Genomic DNA, 18,262 nt, shown 5'->3' with positions numbered 1-18,262 from the left:
TCCCATCCCCTTCAGAAAGTGATTCTTAATCTCTTCTGAATTTTCAATAGGAAAAGTAATTTATTTGTCTATGCACTGACTAATGTATTTTAAATACTTCTATCAATTAAGTAAGAATAATAAAAGCCTTTGGTGTGGTAGATTATTCTTGAACTAGTAGTGATGGTGTCCCAAAATGTTGATAAAGGAAGATTTGCTTTTATTTCATGGCAGCTGAACTGTAGAAGTTATTGTATGAGTTTTGGGTGACTCCAAAATGATTGTGGCTATGTTGATATTTCAGCACTGCAGAGTTGTGGCTCTCAGGCACTGTTTGGTTTGCATTAACATTATAACATACTTTCTTCTTCATCCATTTAAACTTGTGGAGCATTGTGGATGAGATTTTCACTTTAAAGAAAGCTATATCTCCATGGTGTATGTTATAATAGAAGATGGATTTGTTCTTTCACACATTTCAAGTTTCCATATACCTTGTCACTGTTGGTTGCACTGTATATGCTGTATGATATGATCATTTCAGTTGAAAACCATACCACTAAAAAAAAAAATTGTTGATAGCTCAGGGCAGAAATTATTTTGTATTTAATTACAACAAGATAAATTTTATTTGAGCTTTAAGGTCTTAAAAGTAAGTTTAAAGGACTGTGTAAAAGCTGGTTATGGTTTGAAGGGCTCTGAAAAATTAATGGTCAAGATCACAGGCAATCTGCTGAAACCTTAGGCTCTTACTTTGAAATTTCCTCCTATTTTCCAAACACCACTCTGCAGCTGTTACCTGCTGAGCCTAAATTGGGGTGAGGTGCTAAGATTTCTCATCACTGTCACCTCCTTCCTCAGCTCTTTTTCCCTCCTGCAGTGTTTCCCTGTTCAAAAACATTCTTTGACAAAATATTTCTCCCCCCCACTGAAGGCTTTCTAGCAGAGATGTTTTTTGGCAGGTTTGAAGTGTGAGCAGGAATACTTGCTCACAAGGCTGATTGCTAATTGAAGTCTGTTTATTTTATTTCAGGTTGCCAATCTTGCTTGTTCATTGTCAACAAATGAAGATGGAACGAAAATTGTCCAAATGGCAGCAAACCACATTGAGACTCTGTGCCCACAGGTAGGAGGTGTTCCCTTCATTCCCACTGTCGCAAACACGAGGGTGCTGTCACACAGGGCAGATGTTTCCTTGTGTTCCTTTTGTCACATTCCACTTACACAGCTCAGCGCAGCAAATGGAGACCAAATGATCAATGCAAACACTCAGGCAATCTGTGGTTAACATAGAAATGGTTATTAGTCTGTACTGGCTGGGGGTTCTTAAAAACTGCAGTTGCAAAAATATGCTGCTCTGTTGCTGAAACACCTGATTGAATGAGCAATTTCATGAGTAACATGAAAAATTTGGCATAATTTACTCTGAAATAGTACCTATTTTGGCCTTCAACTTGAAAGACTCACCACTTGTTTTGGTTTTTGTGCAACAGTAAAGTATGAATTCTTCTGATTATCACCAATTTAAAGACTTGAACTTTCATCTTAAGGAAGTGAATGGGAAAAAACACAGCTACAGATACACTTTTTCTAAGATATTAAGTACCAAAAAATGTGTTCACTTTGTCATGTTCAGAGTTACAGAGATATAAAAATTTCAGCATAGATCTTTTAGAGCAAAGATTTCACTGATTCCTGTGAATCTGGTCTGTGTTCATTTCAAGATCATTAGTTCTTTGAAGAACACTGTAGTTTACACAGTGGCATAAGTATTCTTACCCTTTTGTGGTAATGTAGTTGAAATAAAAGTTGAAGAGCAAATATTAATATGTTCAACAGCAAGCTTGAGAAGTACATTTTATGCCTGTTGAATAAATGCAGGTCTTGGAGAAATGAAAAATTTCTGTCAAGGAAGTATGATGTTCTGAAAATGTCACAAACCAGTGTTTTCTCTTGAATAATTCAGTTTCAATGTCTGTTTTTAAAACTTGAAGAGTTCTGTGTTTCAGATCTCACTGGTATGTGATTTAATGTGTTCCTGGATTTGTAAGAAGGCTTCTTCCAGCTTCTATGTTTCTCCAGGGGTCACGTGCACTTTTATAATGGATTATTATGTATCCCAATACAGCTTTTTAATTGAAATTGAAACCTCCATATCTGATACCAGAAACTCTTAAAATCTAATTTTGACTAAAATATTGATTTTTCTTCATTTAAGTTTCTGGGCTTTTAATTTCATGTGCTAAAATGAAAGTTTCTTGTGTTTATTTCTTTTCTTTTGTTTAACCTCAAGGTAAACTGGGGTGAATTAGTTGATTATTATAGATCTGACTAAAAAGAAAACGTGGAAAATACAGAAGATTATATTACAGCTAATGGCATGTTCATTGTGCAGGATTTGCTGCTTTCTTAGATAAGGACCATGCCCTGTGAAAGCAATTTGCTATTTACCTAGGTAAGAAATAGCAGATTAAGGCTCCTGCATTTTTTTCAGTACACCAGATTATGCCATATCATTTAAAAACTTTCCATAGGGAAAATAATTATGTCTTAATTTCCCTGTGAGGCATATCAGTTAGAGTTCAGAGTGGGGAAATTCACATGCAGAGCTCCCCAATGCTCTTAAATCTTCAGAGTGAAAGGAAAGGTATTTTATGTGCTTTACAAAATATTTATTAAAGGAAAGCATGGTGTGGATTGAAATCTGATATAGCAGAAATAAAAGAGCCTCCTGACCCCAAATGCCCCAAAAAGTACCAACCAAAAAACCCCTAGCAATCACAGAAAACACTTGGGAGTTTGCAGAAAACCCTTTCCTATAAACAACCTTTGAGAAAAGCAGGAAAACACAGAGTGCTTGCAGGTTGTTTATAATAACAAGTGATCATTGTTCATCTTCAACTCCCTAAAGTCTCATAGGCCAATTCTGGGAAAATTTATCTGGTTTTCTTGCTCTCTGACCAGGCTGTCACATCCACAAACCTTTTTTTGTTTTGTCAAGTGAAATTATTAGCAAATATTTTGACTGTTCAACAAATGAAATAAGCTGGGCATTTATATTGGAGCCAATGCAAAACACATAATGATCCTGGAATGTTATGAATGTTTTATGAGAAATTAATTTAGTGTTAAATAGGTAATAATAATAAAAAATGAACAGCTGGTTGCATATGATTTGGTGAAGAATTATTTCTGTTCCTATAACTCACTTTTGGCTGGGAGAATTGGGTGTTGTCAGGTAAGTAAGATCTCCAGTGTCACTTGTGTTGGGAATCCATGTTACTGTCCTGGTGTGTCAGCAGAACCTTGACTTCACCTGAGAGCATGGGAAAGAATGGGAAGGGAAAGAACCAACAGAAGCTAACAAGCTTTTGTTTTTAAAAGCAAGGCTATAAATCTGTAGAGCTGTTTTGCTAATACCCATTTTGGGTTTGTTACTCCTGTGCTTCCCTTCAGTGGTGTGTTTGGGGAAGACTGGGGTTGCTCTAAGAATACTTGGTAGTAATGGTAAACCTGTTAACACAGAGAGGGAGAACTATCCTGTGGGAAACCAGAGAATAGCAGATGAGAATCTGGTTTCTCTATCCAAATTCTTCATAGGTTTTTACGTTTTTATGGTCTGATCAGCTTTCAAATCCTGAGCTGCTGCTTTTGAGAAGAATGTCCTTGAGCCTACAACTGGAACAGTTGTGTCCAAGTGTGGAGATCAGAGGTGGGTGGTCTTAAGGCAACAGCTAAGATGATCTTCTGTGTGTCAGAGGGCTCTGCCTGGAGCCTTTTTATTAGCATAAAGATCCCTGGGGAGTTGTAAGGAGCGGGGAGTTTGGGATATTTTAGAAGAGCTGTATCTGAAAGAGTGAATTTTAGGCTCACTTCCTTTGAAAGGGAACTCTCATTGGAGCTTGCTGCTAGTTACCAGAGGGGTACAGGGTAATTACTGGAACATCATGAAAGGAAGGAAAATGCAAGAAAAACACACAAATGTTCATGGTTTAGCTTAATCTTCAGATGGTGATAAAAAATTCTTGAAAGTCATTTGATCCTATGGAAAATTTTACCAGATATTTTAAAGAAGAGGTGTAAGCACTGGTATAAGCAGAACCTTGGATCTTAGTATTTTGGTGAGCTCTGTTTTTCTCTGAATTATTGAGAGATAGATAGAAACCATCTGGTTATAAAGTGAGGTGAGAAGCAATTCTATGTAACTAATGAAAAGTGTGTAACACTTGGCACAGTTGTGAAGGATTCAGCTGTGATTTTGAATGCCATCTTTTCTTGCTGCTTAGAACTCAATATGCTGCTAGGAGCTTTTAATACTGCCTGCTCTGTGATAAAGCAGTGTGTAGCAGCGTGGTGTTTAGGTGGTGGGTGCTTGTCGAGCCCCACGTTGGGCGCCAAAGCTTTGTCCTGGTTTAGGGCAAATTTGTTAAAGAATCTGCAAAGGAGGGCCCCTCCAGAAAGCAGAACCCACACGGCCCTCCCCCAACCGGTTCGGGAAAAAATTCCTTGGAGAGAGGTGGAAAGAACCTGTTTATTTGACTGGCCCCGCACCCCCCAGCACACAAAATGAACAATACCCGATGACACCGCTCTGAGAAAGATGGCAAAATCAGAAAGTCTCTTTTGGGGGTGGTTGCTCTGTTCTCAGTCCCTCCGACGCTGGGGCAGCTGCTGCAGCTGAACCTTCGGTGTTCCCGGGTCCCAGTCCGGAGCAGTTCGAGATGGTCACAGAAACAGTCCAGGAAGCAATGTGGACTGTTTAGCTAGAACTAGCTAATAGGCAGAGGCGAAAGCAGAGCAGAAGCAAGAGCAGAAAAAGAGAGCAAGCAAAAGCAAGAAGTGAAAAAACAGCCCTATGTACCGCTCGTCTCTGTGTCCCTGGTAAGAGAAACCCAAACAAAACTTCCACTCTTCAGAGCCGGTCTTAAAGGCACAGAACAGAGGAATGGGGATATACAAGAATCATAATGTCACCCCAGGACATTGCTGCTACCCAATCCCCAATGAGCATCTCCTGTGGAAAATGCTTGGGTGAGCTTCTCTTTCAGCCTAGGTGGGGACTCCTTGGTGTGTCCTTCCAGGGTGAGGCCCTGGGGGGTTTCCCTGAGGGGTTCAAAGGATTCCACACCGGTAAATATAGAAGGTGATTTTTTTGCTATGGTGGTTTGGTAAATAAGTCACTGTGGCAGTTCAGGTAACAGGGAGAGAGGTACTGGAGTAAGGAAGATGCTGAGCTGATCAGTGGGAATATATTTATACACATGTTTACAGACCATTGAGATACTGATCTGACAGCTGTCTTGAGCATTTTGTATTTGGCTTGTCCAGCATGATTCATCTGTTTCTTCAATGCCAATGTGACATCTGGAACTGACTGCTGTATTTTGGTATTATAGAGCTGTTTCCCTATTGACATGTGTACCTGCAGTGAGAAGGGCAAAAACCACCAAGCCTTGCAAGAAACCAGCCCCTGCAGCCTTCCTTTCTTTGAATTTCAATTTCAGCCCTGTTGTAGTGATGCTTTCTTTCCTATCTTGCTAGCAGAGAATATTAAGCCTGTCATGTGTCTTTCAGAGTCATGTGAAACCATCTGCATTTATCAGTGAATTCAGAAATACCACAGAACCAAGAGTTGGGGGATTAAGGGGTTTTTTGGAGAGAGTGTGTGTGTGCAGAAGGGATGCAGGCAAAGCATCCATTCCAGTGCAGCAGCCACTTGCATTCTCTGCTCTGCCAAGTGCAGCCATGGCCTCCAGTTTGGTGCAGTGTCGTGGAAGCTTTCACCAGCCCAAGAGTGACAGCTCTGTGCCCCACACACAAAAATCCAACTTGAGAAGCTCTACTTCCCAAGCAGGGTTTGTGTGCTCTCTGCTTGCTTTCTTAGAAAATGCTTGTGGCTTTGTTATGCTTTGTAAGTTTTGATCAAGCTTTCATGGGAATGTCCTGTAATTTTTTTTCTTGAAATTAAATATTGTGTTTTTCTGTTATGAAAATGGATGGAGGAATTCAGCTCTTCCTTTGAGAAGAGCTAAAGAATTCTTTCCATGGATTTACACTTACATTGTTTTGCCTTTTTTTTGTTGGTACAGACAAATGGGTATTCTTTCCTTCTGTGTAATTTTCTAGGAAATAGGTAATAGCAAACATGAAAATTCTTGCTCACAAAAGTGCGACTTGCTAGCTGATCAGTGGGCAGGACTTTTGATGTGTTGCATTTTTCAGGTATTGGAGTTCAAGTATGTATTTTATGATGCTGTGGATTTTTGAAACTAGTAGTTTGCATTTCCTGTATATTTACTCTTTCATGAGAGAAAAATCAATCATCCATTTTTTATTTGCTCTGGTACATTAAATAGTGGGGAGCATTGAAGAAGATTTTTTCTTAGCTTCATAAAGACTCTTCACCAACATGACTTTAATAACCACAGTTTCATCTTGCTTGAACCATCTTTCTGGTATCTCTTTTTATCTGTATTAATACAATTTCCTTCAGATACAGGGCAGAAGTAATGGGGGAGAACATGGTAAATCAGTGAGTTCTCTACCATCTGCTTAAAAGGCAGACAACAGATGTTAATATCCAACAGTATTGGACTTCTTAGGTATCACCTCCAGCCTTTCAGTGGAGAATTAAATTAAATGTATTGTGCCTTAGTAGTGCTATTTCTGGAAGGAAGGTAAGTCTGGTGAAATGATGCTTTTCATGTAGGTTTTCATGTAGGCACAGTACTTTATGCTTCTGTACACATAGATGTTTGTTTTGGCTTGAACTTGTCTAATAAACAGTTTGAAAGGGGGGAACCTCTCCCCCCACTGTTACTCTTGGGTTCCCCTGAAAGTCTCATGCTGGCTGTGACTGCCTGGCTCACTTATGGTAGTACTTGGAGAGAGAATAATTAACTACAAAATGCCTTGGGGTTGTTTTCAGTCTTAACTTTCATCTTCCAACATCTGTTGAGTTAGACTAGAGTCCTCAACAAATTCTCACCTTGTAATATTAAACAAAAATACAAACCCTGAGTAGCCTCAGCTTCTGCAGCAATACAGAAGCTGTCCTGTTTTATCCTCTTCTTGCCTCACCTGCAGTCAGTGTACATAAGACATGAGACTGATTGAGATGTTAAAGTTGCTGGAGGGCATTTGCTATATTGCACCATAGTGCTATGAATGTTTTATAAACAATTTGTTTTTCCCTTTGCCTTTAAAACTTGAAAGTGTTTTTCCTAGAAAGGTATTTTTTTTAATCTCCTCAACTTCATCCTTTTTTTGTGGATTTATAAGTTAGAGATGCTACATTTTGTTGGTGACAGTTCTACAGCAAAATGCTAGGAAGGGAAAGAATGGCAATAAAGTATCATTATTAGAGACTTCTTGTGGTGTAGAACCTACTGAGTCTGGGGAGCAGGGTAGAGAAGCTTAGAGCAGTACAAGACAGCAGAACAATACCACTGTTAAGAGATGGAGTCTTACATGGTTTTTGGAAGAGAGGTATGGGCAGCAATAAAGAGCCAAAAATGTAAGTGGCTGTAGCATGCAGTAATAGAGAGGTGTAAATAGCACAGGCTGACAAGGGAGTTCATTGCTCTTGTTGAAATAAGGAGCTAAAATCACTAATCCATGAATCCGTCTGACATGGCTTTTTTGGGGGCAATGTGCATCTCTGTTACCAGCATTACATCTACCTGGAGATGTTTTCCAGCTGGAGCACTGGCAGTGTGAGGGGGATCCTTGTGTCACCCTGCAGTCACCAGGGGATGCAGATGAGGAACAGATGGGAGCACTGAGCTGGCAGGCTCTTGGGGCAGTGGGTGAGCTGCACATGAGTCTGGTGGAGCTGCACTGGTGCCAGGATGGGTTGTGTGCTCCAAGTCCTTGTGTGCCTCTGTCCCAGGGGCTGCAGCTGCTGAACAAGCCTTCTGGAGATGGCTGCTGCCTTCTGCATCAGCTTGACAGCACAGGCACTGCAATTCATTTGGATTCCCTGCACGCTATTCCCTTCCCTTTGTGCAGGGTCAGACTTCAGTGCTTTGGGGACATTGTGGCACAGCTCTGAGGGAGGATGTTAAAGGACTTGTGGATGTGGTCCTGCCTGGGCCAGGCTGACCCCAGCACTCCCTTGCGGCCACTGCCATTCCATCCATTGTGCAATCCACCCCCATACCTTCAAATATCCTATCCAAAACATTCCCTGGATCACTTACAGACGCTGTATTCAGAAAGGCAGAAATAGGAATGTTTATTCTCCTTATTTGAGTTTCAGTACTGCAAAACAAAGCAAAAGTAACTGAAATTATGGTTCCATGCAAATCAGACATCTGAAATCTGACCTACAAAAACAGCCCAATGTGTTTGGGGTTCTGCTGTCTGCTACACTTGTCAGGTCAGGTGAAGTAAGTTCTGGAAGGAAAGTGCTGTTGGATGCACTTAAGAATCAGTCTGTAAGTGTTCAGCCTATTCTGATGTCTGTCTCCAAAAAGTAGAGTGACTATCCGCCCAAATGTAAATGCTGACCTGCAGAGGGGTGAAAGGGCAAATCTTAAAAATATTGGTTGGTCCATGTCTCTGAGCTTACAGGATTTTAAACAGAGCTTTTAAATGGTTTTACAGGAATGTAATCAAATTCAAGGCAATGGATGACTACCCTTCTTGTGTTTTCATGATTTTTGAGTGCAAACTACAATGCTATAATGTCATTAAATGGGGCAAAGAGAGGTAATGTGGTCTGCAAGGGGATTTTCTGTGTTCCATTTTGCATTCATATTTGCAAAAATATCTAGCAATTTGACTGCCTGCTTTACTAAATTCCTAATTAAAAGTAATTGGGAAAAGTCACAGCAGCTTTGAAAGTAATAGTAAAATACAGCAGCAGTTGGTTTCCTTCCTGTATCTGTTAGATGATTGTGCATTCCTGTTAACAAGGAGGCAGTGTCTTAATTTGCTACTCTGAGTTAGAAAAGCATTTTTTATGTCATAAAGCTTTTGCTACTATTGCAAACAGTAATTTCAGGTGTTGTTTACCAAGCTATTTCCCCCCCAGTATATCTTTAGGTGATGAATTGATGGGAATTAAATTTCAGTTTTCAGATAAGGTCATGCCATTGTGTGTGTCATGGGGTTGTAGTATTTTCAAGATTATTCTTAGGATTTTGTAGGCTACACAGGCAACTTGATGTGTACTTGTAGATAATTTTGCATTTGCTAAGAGCTCTATAAAAGTCTTTGGTGGTGTTGGTTTTCACATTTTATTTCCCACACGTGCTGGTATTGACATCCTAGCAGGAAGAGATGTGGATGATATGTTTGGCTAGGATGCCATAACCTTACTCTGGATTTTTGCTGTCCCTTTCTGTTACTTCCTTGAGTATGGAACTGTTATCCCATGTAGCTCTGACAGCCAGGAGCTGCAATGAGACGTGGCCAACAGGATGGTGGTGGTTGTCCTGTGCAGGAGAGTTTGCTGTAATTGACCTCTGACAGGAAGAGGATGGACAGTAGAGAGTTCTGACCACAGGGCTGTAAGCAGAACATCAGAACAAGCACACAGGACATGGGATGTAAAACCAGCAATGGAGCCCTGTTTGCCTGGGGTTGGCTGAATGTGTGCCTGAAGATGGGAATTCCTTGTTTTCCTTTGCTTGCATGCATGGCTTCAAGTGTGGCTCTTAATTGCTGGCTGTGGTTAAACCACCAGCACTCAATGTTCTTACTTAATGCAAGCAGGCCCTTCCCATTGCAGGTCCTGCTCTAAGTGAAGACAAACATCACCTGAGTGTTGTTCTGGCACTAATCCTGCTGGAGGAAGGATGTGCTCTGCATGGGCTGGTGGCTTATTTGTCTGTTCACAGTTGTGTTGTGTTAAACTGGGAGAGAGTGCAGGTGTACAAAAAGGGATTACAAGTGACCTCACCTCTGATAAGTCACAGCTGTACTAATTACCAAAGAAGAAGAACAGCCTTGCTCTTGTTGGGTTGAAGCTGTGACTAAAAAAAGATACATGTGATAAAAGGGGTGGTTTGGCTGGTCAAGGAGGGCCTGGAGGAATTACACCTTGAGGAGGTAGAGGAGCCCTGAGGAAGAAGGAATGATCCAGAGCAACACAAAGAAGAAGGAAACAAGGAAGAGAGCTGCTGCAAAAGCTCTGCTGGGAGGTCAGGCTGGATCTGATAGACTCAGAGCCTGCTGTGGAGCCTGCAGTCATAGTGGAGCTAGGTAAAAGCCTGTGGTCAGAGACAGCAAGGAAATGCTTGCAGTCACATTCCAACAGGAAATAGCCAGCAGTCTGAGTCTGCCAGAAAAGCCAACAGCAGGAGTGTGCTGTAGTCAGAGTCAGATGGCTAGGCTGTAGAGAAGAATAAACCAGGACCCTTTTCACATTGTTAAATGAGAATCTGGGTCTTGGCTCATTTCTACCCCTAATGAGAGGTCTGCCACAGCAGGAGAGCAGCAGCCCAGGAAGATTGGGGTGTTTGTGGCCTGCAGCAAGGAAAGCCTTAGCAAGGTCCTTGAAGCCACAGTGGGGGCCAGGAGCATGGAGTGAGGCCTTGGGAGGACAGGAAAAACCTCCAGGACCACAAAGGACATGATAGTGTTTGCTGCTGTTTAGATTTGGACTGTGGCAGAAACAGGTGAAGAACTGGAGTTTGTGTGACTCTGTGAGTGACATGGAATACACTTAAGGATGCCTGTGCATCCCACTTTGTCACCAGCCTGCTTCTACCTGTTCTTTCCAGAGGCACATTATAGATTTCCAACTTCCATATCCCTGTCTCTGTGTAACTCTCCTAAAGCTTCTGCTTTCTGTCTGTTCAGTAACTTGTTTTTGTGTGAGGTTGAAGGCTTGCTGTTGGCTTCAGCTCAGACCATACCATAGCTTATAGATGTTATAGGAAATGAAGGGCATTGGCATTTAAATAATTACTAAAGAAGAGTTTTGTTTGTAATGATGATGGTTTTGTTAGAAATCCCAAGAGGGAAGGAGGAACTAATTAATACTAATGTAGCAGGTTGTTTGTATTTTCCTGTGCTGGTTTGGTCGGGATTTTGTATAATGTACTTTAAAATGTACATGAAGCAATAGTTGTGTCATACATGTTGAGCTGTACTGCTGTCCTTCCCCCCTGCCAGTTTATAAATGTAATCCATGTGTGTGTTCATCTTAACAAATATTCAAGAACTGTAGCTGTAGTGTAGTTACAGTGCAATTGTTCCAGTTTCATTACGGTTTTATTTCATCTCTCTCAAGTTTGGCACATCCCATAAGGACCTTTCTGTTTTCCATGCATTACATTATAAATTGGACTAAAGATTTACTTGGGTATAAAATCCAATAAACAGAAGGTTAATGATAAAAGCTTCAGTTTTATACTGCAATTTTAGCGTGCAGCTAATTTGATTGATAATTATGGGGATTGTATTTAGACACAGGGGCATTTTATGCTGAACACCTTTTGAGATCAAGTCCTTAGACTGTGTAATTCCCAGAGAGTTTTCCCTCTGCCTGCCTGTGCTGGGGAGCTGTGCCACAGCTCTGGGAGTGTGATGTGTGCATGGCTTGTCCCAGCTTGATCAGCAAACCCAGCTGTGCCCAGGGGAAAGGAGTTTTATCCCAATGGAGCTGGTGCTGCTGGTGTGCTCTGATAGAGCATTTACACAGCCTAAGAAAACACAGAAGGGGTTTACATCTCTGAAAAGCTTTGCTGCATGAAGAGGCTTGGAACACAAAGGTAAATACGCTTACAGTGAACTGCAGGTAGCTGATCTCTGGATTTCAGTGGAGCACTGTTGAAGATAAGACTTCCACTATGTTTTGTGTTGTTATTTTATACTCAAAACCATTACAAGCAGAACTCAGATTTTTTAAAATTTTTTCTTATGTATATCAGTAAGTCCTGAGGATTATTTTAAGCTTCCATTTTAAGAATGTGCTTATCTTGAAATCAGGATTTTGAGACTGCATTGTTCAAGGCTTAATAAACTTGGGTGAAGTGTACTGTGGCTTTCTGAGCAGAATCTAATTGTCCCCACGTATACAAGCTGTGGCTACAAGAAAGTAATTTTTAGCTAGAACATTCAAACTCTACCTAAAATCAAAGTAATTGCCCAGTGTTATGATTTGCTGGATCCTAGGTGAGATCCTGGCTAATGGCTGTATAGCTAATACAAAAAAATATTGTATTTGGAGTTTGGAGGAACAGTGATTTTTTAATGAGTCAAAAAATGCACTTTTGGTTCTTGAAATAAACTAGGGAATTTGTGCAATCCACCCCCATACCTTCATATATCCTATCCAAAAGATTCCCTGGGTCACTTACAGACACTGTATACAGAAAGGCAGAAATAGGAATGTTTATTCTCCTTACCTGAGTTTCAGTACTGCAAAACAAAGCAAAAGTAACTGAAATTATGGTTCTGTGCAAATCAGACACCTGAAATCTGACCTACAAAAAAAGCCCAACGTGTTTGGGGATCTGCTGTCTGCTACACTTGTCAGGTCAGGTGAAGTAAGTTCTGGAAGGAAAGTGCTGTAGGATGCACTTAAGAATCAGTCTGTAAGTGTTCAGCCTATTCTGATGTCTGTCTCCAAAAAGTAGAGTGACTATCCACCCAAATGTAAATGCTGAATATTTAACTACATTGTCGGTTCTTTTGTGCTTTTGTGACATTTTAAACTAAAATAATGGAAAGTTTGTTTTGTTAAAGATAACTTTGTGTGTCTCTTCTGTAGAAGGGTTTCAGATTTATTCAGAAATGTGCATGTAGTCCCTAAGTAAAGCCAAAACACAAGATGTGTTCAGGGGTAGGAAGAGCTTTAAAGGGCTGCTTGGTGTGTGTGGGTTTGGTTTTGTTCCTAAGGAGTGCATCATGCCTCTCTGCAGGGCCAGACTGTGTTGGAAGGTTTGCTTTTGAATGAAATTACACAATTTGTTTTCATAAAATACAAAAATCTCCTCCCAGTGTAATAATATATTTCTGTGTATTACTGGCTGCCACTGCCCAGGCACCAGGAGACAAAACTGCAGAATTTTGTCTTCATTTCTTGCCTGGTGTTTTAGACCAATAATGTTTGTAGAATTGCTGGGTTACCCCCTTGCCCACAGTTCTGTTTGTTCTTGAGGGATTGCTTAGTCTGTTTGCTCTTAATTTAGTCACAAGTTCCTTGGCCAGTAGCTTTTAATAACCATGTAGAAGTTTAATCTTCCTTTAATTGTTGCTATCAAGAAGGCTTTTGCTAGATTTTAAGGTGAGGTAATGCAACTCTTTGTTCACTGAGGTTTTTTGCAGAACTTCAAGTTGGCTCATATTCTCAGAACAACTCATATATAATTCATATATACCTTATCAAACTTATTACCAAACATAGTCAGGTATGTTCAGTGTTAAACCACATGCCCTGAGTGATAGTCCTCTTCCTGCTTTTTAAATTGTGGGAAAGGAGAAAAAATCTAGTAAGTTCTTTAAATACTAGTTCTGCTAAAGTAGAGGTTGCAAATAGGACTTTCAAATTTTGTCTTGGGTCATAATTTGTCTTGTTTTTACCACTGCATTTAGTATTTCAGGGATTGCTGAGTTCTTATTGCATCATTGTTTCTTGTTGGATTTTTTAGTCTCTTTCTGAAGCACTACATGTCTTAATCTTGAACATAATGTAAAACTTTATGGTCATGTACCACCTGTACACTTCCCTCCTCATAACTGTCAGGAGTGGATGATGCTGCTGAGGTGGCATTTGCTGGGGCGTTGTGAGGGGAGGAGAGGGCTGTGGGTGAAGTTCTCTGATGTTCAGAAATGGATGAAAGCCTCTTGTGGAAGTACAATCTTGCGTTGTCTTCATATGTCACTTTTGATATAATGATTAAATAATCTCCCTTTACTCTGCATCTACTTTCAGCTGTTTCTGGTGGGGTTTTTGAATTTACCAAGCAATTCAAGTTAGTTTTATTAACACATACAGCCAGTAATTCATTTACTCTTGGAATGCACTTAGCCCTTGGGTAGACTGTGTCTGTATTGTCTAGGGCTGTTATCAACGCGACCTCAATTTTATTTATTTATATTGACTGAAATGCACTTTATGATTAAATATGTTGTATACAAGATATTCAGCTTTCAAAGCTTTAAATTGTTATGGGTTTTTCATATCTGTGTTACCGCAATTGCTTTATAGGCCAGATGCCAAAGCAACAGTATCACATATCCTTGCACCTTTTTACTATTATAGTGGGGGGTTTTGCTTCCAAGTTTGTTTCTTGACTTAGCAGTAAATAGATTCTCTTTTTTGCAGAGCTTGGGTGTATCTGGATATTTAAGCTCCCCTGCTGTGTTAAGAGAAGAGCCAGGCACAGCTTGGCAGAAGTTCCCCACAATTTTGTGTTAAAAGAGCAACAACAGCAGAGAGCCAACATGTTTCTGTGGTTTCTTTAGTAGAACCACTGTGTCCTATTAGTGACCTATGAAATCCTGTCATGATTGCATTGTTTGCATTTCTGTTACCTTTCCTAGATTACCCTGGGGAAGTGTGTCACTCTGCCCCAGAAGGAGTTGATGTCAGTATTTATCATGGAGTTGCAGAGTAACTGCATTGCAGAACAACAGTAGTTCAGGTTGGAAGGGACCTTGGGATGTCTACAGCTCACAGCTGTTGGTTTCAGTGCTCAATTCCAAACTGAACTCCGACCTTTCTCTAAACTTTGACTGGTCAAGTGTTGAAAGGCCAAGGGCAGAGACTGCGCAAACTGTTTGGGCAACTCCAAGCCTGACTAACCCTGGTGTGAAATGTCTCCTGGGTGCATCTGTGCCATCTCTGATCAGCTCCTTCCTCTGCCTGCTGTCAGAACACCCTTCCACCATGCATGGCTGTGGAGAGCCTGGCTGTGCTGGTTTTGTCAGGGCTGCTCTTGGGGCCCCTCAGAAGCCGCCTTTTCCTCAGGCTGGAAAGCTCAGATCTCTCTCCCTCCTTGCAGGGTAAGAGCTCCAGCCCATAACCCTCTAGGTGTGGCCTTCTGCTGAACGTGCCTTACTTATTGTTGTCTCTGTTGTGTCAGAGAGCCCCAGACTGGACACAGGTGTGATCCAGAGGTGTCACCTCCTCTCTGCACCGTGCCCTTTGAGCTGCCTGTGCTGTCAGCTCTCCCTGGGCAGTGCTGCTGACACGAGCAGGGTGTCAGCTCCTTTTCCAGCAGAGCTGCCTCCCAGGCTGTGCCATGATGAGTAGGTTACTCCACCCCAGCTGCAGGACTGCATTTTACACGTTCAGGTGATCATTTTTGAAAAAAAAGAGGAAAACCCTCAGGTTCTCTTCCATCAAAACAGCTGGACATGAGTTTTCTTCCTTACAGTCCCAAGTAGTGCAATTTCTTTTGTGATGTAGCATGAGTACTTACTGACAGCTTGGAAAAAATGCACCTTCTAAAAGCTCAGAAGCCAGTTTTCTCTGTTTTGTTGTGCTATCTGTGTATATACCTCGATTAACCTTGTTCAGAAACTGGTCACATTACATGAATTAATTGGGGTCAGTGTAAGTTGCACAGGATAGTTTTGATTTTAAACAAAGGCATGGATTCTGATCTCTAGAAATGTCAGACTCAGATGACAAATTGATGTACTGCTCACCTTGAATACGACCATCCTGACTGAATATGACCATACCACTGACCCTTCTGTTCTTGGAGGTAAATTTCTCAAGCACATTGGAAAAATATTTGATTGAACTTGGCACTGCTGTTACTGTGTCAAGTTGATGTATTTGCCCACCTAATTCTGTTGGAAATTAGTCTGCTGGATGTGCAAGTGAATGTAAAGCTGGGTGGCCAGCTCCTGTTCAGCTGGAAAGAAAGATAATTACCAAACAAAACCCAAACTATTAATTCAGATATTTTTCTTGTTTTGGTTAGAGGGGCTAACAGTTTTTGGTATTCAGAATATCCTTATATTTAATTTCTAAGAAATGTCTAGTTTTCTTCTGCTGTAGTCACTGCCATAACAGACATTTGCCATTGCTTTTTACCTTGTTTTTTTTATTGAAAGACTGTAAAAGCACTCGCTGGTAATGTTAATCCAACCCTGCCTATGTACTTTTTACTCTTGTTTGCTCACAAGTCCAAGGATTTATTTGGAAACTGGTAATTTAGCTCCAAGTGAAATGCCCCAGCAGTGAGCAAGAGTAGCAGCAGCTTTCTGGTAACCTGAACTGTGATATTTGTGTGCAGGAATACAAGTGGGGGAAAAGTAATAATGGAATTTGAACAGCCTAATATGCTGTAATAAGGTAGAATAAAGCTATTTTTAATTAGCCAGTAACAAATGTTAACCTTATTTTAGATCAGGAAGCAGTGGTGAAACAGGGACTTCTGATGAGTTTTGCTCTCATTGTTTCTTAAGGCCAATTAAAAAAAATAGTTGGAGTGAAGTAGAAAAGCTAATAAACCTCATTAAGCCTAAGAAAGTGACATTTTCAGCTTGGTCTCTTGTTGGTGAGTCTGAGTATGTCCCAGTGTGAAGTTTTCTTTTCCTTTTTTGTTTTTTTTTTCTTCTTTTTACAGGAGAAGAGGGTTTAAAGTCTTCATTTTACTTGTGTGATAATGTATTCAAGTTTGCTGGGCCAGATTGGGAGTGCACAGCCTGAACAGTGCATGTGGATAAAGCTCTGGGACAGTTCCAGAGTGAACAAAGCTCACTGTGGATCTGTGCTTGGCCAAAAGTCTCCTACCTTGATGTGGTTCCCTGGCAGGACAAAGACATGGGGTCTGTAGTGTGCTCTGCAATTCAGCTATGACAGCATTTTGGTTTCATTACTAGCAGGCTGAATTGTTCTATGGGATGTTCTTCTGAGTGAAATTCAGTCTTTTCTTAGGAGAACATTAAGGGTTAGAGCAGTTTGCCAGGGGAACCATAAGGAACAGTGTCACCTTTAATGTTTAATTCTTTAATTCAGGATTAGCTGCCTTTGTGTGGGATGGAGCTGATTTCACTTGCAGCTGTACATTTCCTGAGGGAAGCCTTAGGTAAATGCTATGGTTGGTGTTGTTGAGGTGGTCAGAGGTGATAATTTGCAGCCCAAGTGATGTGCCAGTGCACCCTGTTAGAGCAGGGTGCCCACCTGTCTGGGCTCTAGTTACTGCAGGCTTCAGGACTTCTTTCCCAGAGATATCTGGAGTCAAAGGATTTCTAAATGCACCCATCTGATAAAGTTGGCTACATTCTGTAACAGTTTTGATGATCTTCCCAAGCAGTTCACCTCTTTATTGCATGTGGTGAGACAAAAGTTGGTTCTTGCTATCTTTGGTGAGATAAAAGATGCTGGCTCTGATAGTGGAACAGCTTTTTGCACCGTCCCATTGTTACTTTTGGCAGAGCCAACCTGGTAAATCTGCCAAAACAAAGAAGAAAATGCAGTAAGAAAAAGACTCTTGTATTTGAGCAGAAATAGAGTTTGACTTTCAGTTGATGTCTAATTAGGCTCTTAAACAGAAAAGTTAGAAACTACCTGTTCAGTATTTCAGTCTTGATGGACACATTTTAAAACCTAAACTAGTTAGTGTGGTAAGTCAAAACAGGACCAATGTGACCTAAGAATTATTGAGGGGAAATTTTGAGCCCCTGGCTTAGAAAATTGATCCTGTGAAAATGGATCAAGCATGATAGGAATGAAAATAGTTAAAGCCTCAACTCCTACAAATTTCTTAATTTTAGAAGTGTTGGAGAAGCTGCTGTAGAGCTGAACAGAAATGGGCTTTTATATATTGCACTGCCTGTGGAAAGTTATGTATTGTGGGTATTGCTATTGAAATAGAGAAACTGGAGGTGATTGCTTGTATGCAGCTGTACAGGGATAGGCACTGAATTTCTGGGTGTGCTGTGCATCCTAACAAAAAGTATAATTTGGACAAAAATGCATGTGCTGACTGCTTGAAACCTGCTTTCCACCGTTTTCAGATGTTTAGAGTTAGAATTAGAGAAATTATTGTAGTTGTTTTGGTTTGCCAATTTGAGATTTCCTGGCCAATGCAGCAAATCAGGTGGTGGGCTGAGTGCTGGCTAAATGCACTCACTAGAATGTACTCACTCATTTCCTGCTGTGAGACAGGATCAGGAGGAAGGCAAAGCAGGCTCAAAACTTTAAAAGGGTATGAAGAAAACTTTATTAGTAGTAACTAAAATGAAGAATAATAAGAATCAAAATAAAACTTTCAGAACATTTCTCCTCCCCCCTACAACCTTTTCTTTCCCACTAACAATGTACAGAACAATTCAGTCAGTTTATCACCTCTAGAACAACCTTTCTTCA

The 18,262-nt window shown here is 40.7% G+C and overlaps 1 protein-coding gene across 5 annotated transcripts in view; it reads left to right on the top strand.

The window, feature by feature from the left end:
• Positions 1–18,262, top strand: part of CTNNA3 (catenin alpha 3) — a 410,743-nt gene that overhangs the window by 267,292 nt on the left and 125,189 nt on the right. For all 5 annotated transcript variants that reach the window (XM_074544396.1, XM_074544398.1, XM_074544395.1 and 2 more), the window contains one exon: positions 1,013–1,105. In XM_074544396.1, coding sequence (XP_074400497.1) covers positions 1,013–1,105 — 93 coding nt within the window. The remainder of the gene's footprint in view (positions 1–1,012; positions 1,106–18,262) is intronic.

Source organism: Zonotrichia albicollis, chromosome 7 (assembly GCF_047830755.1).
Source record: "Zonotrichia albicollis isolate bZonAlb1 chromosome 7, bZonAlb1.hap1, whole genome shotgun sequence".
NCBI classification, from domain to species: domain Eukaryota; kingdom Metazoa; phylum Chordata; class Aves; order Passeriformes; family Passerellidae; genus Zonotrichia; species Zonotrichia albicollis.
The sequence above is the reverse complement of the archived record's forward strand: the minus strand, read 5'-3'. Positions and strand labels throughout refer to the sequence as shown.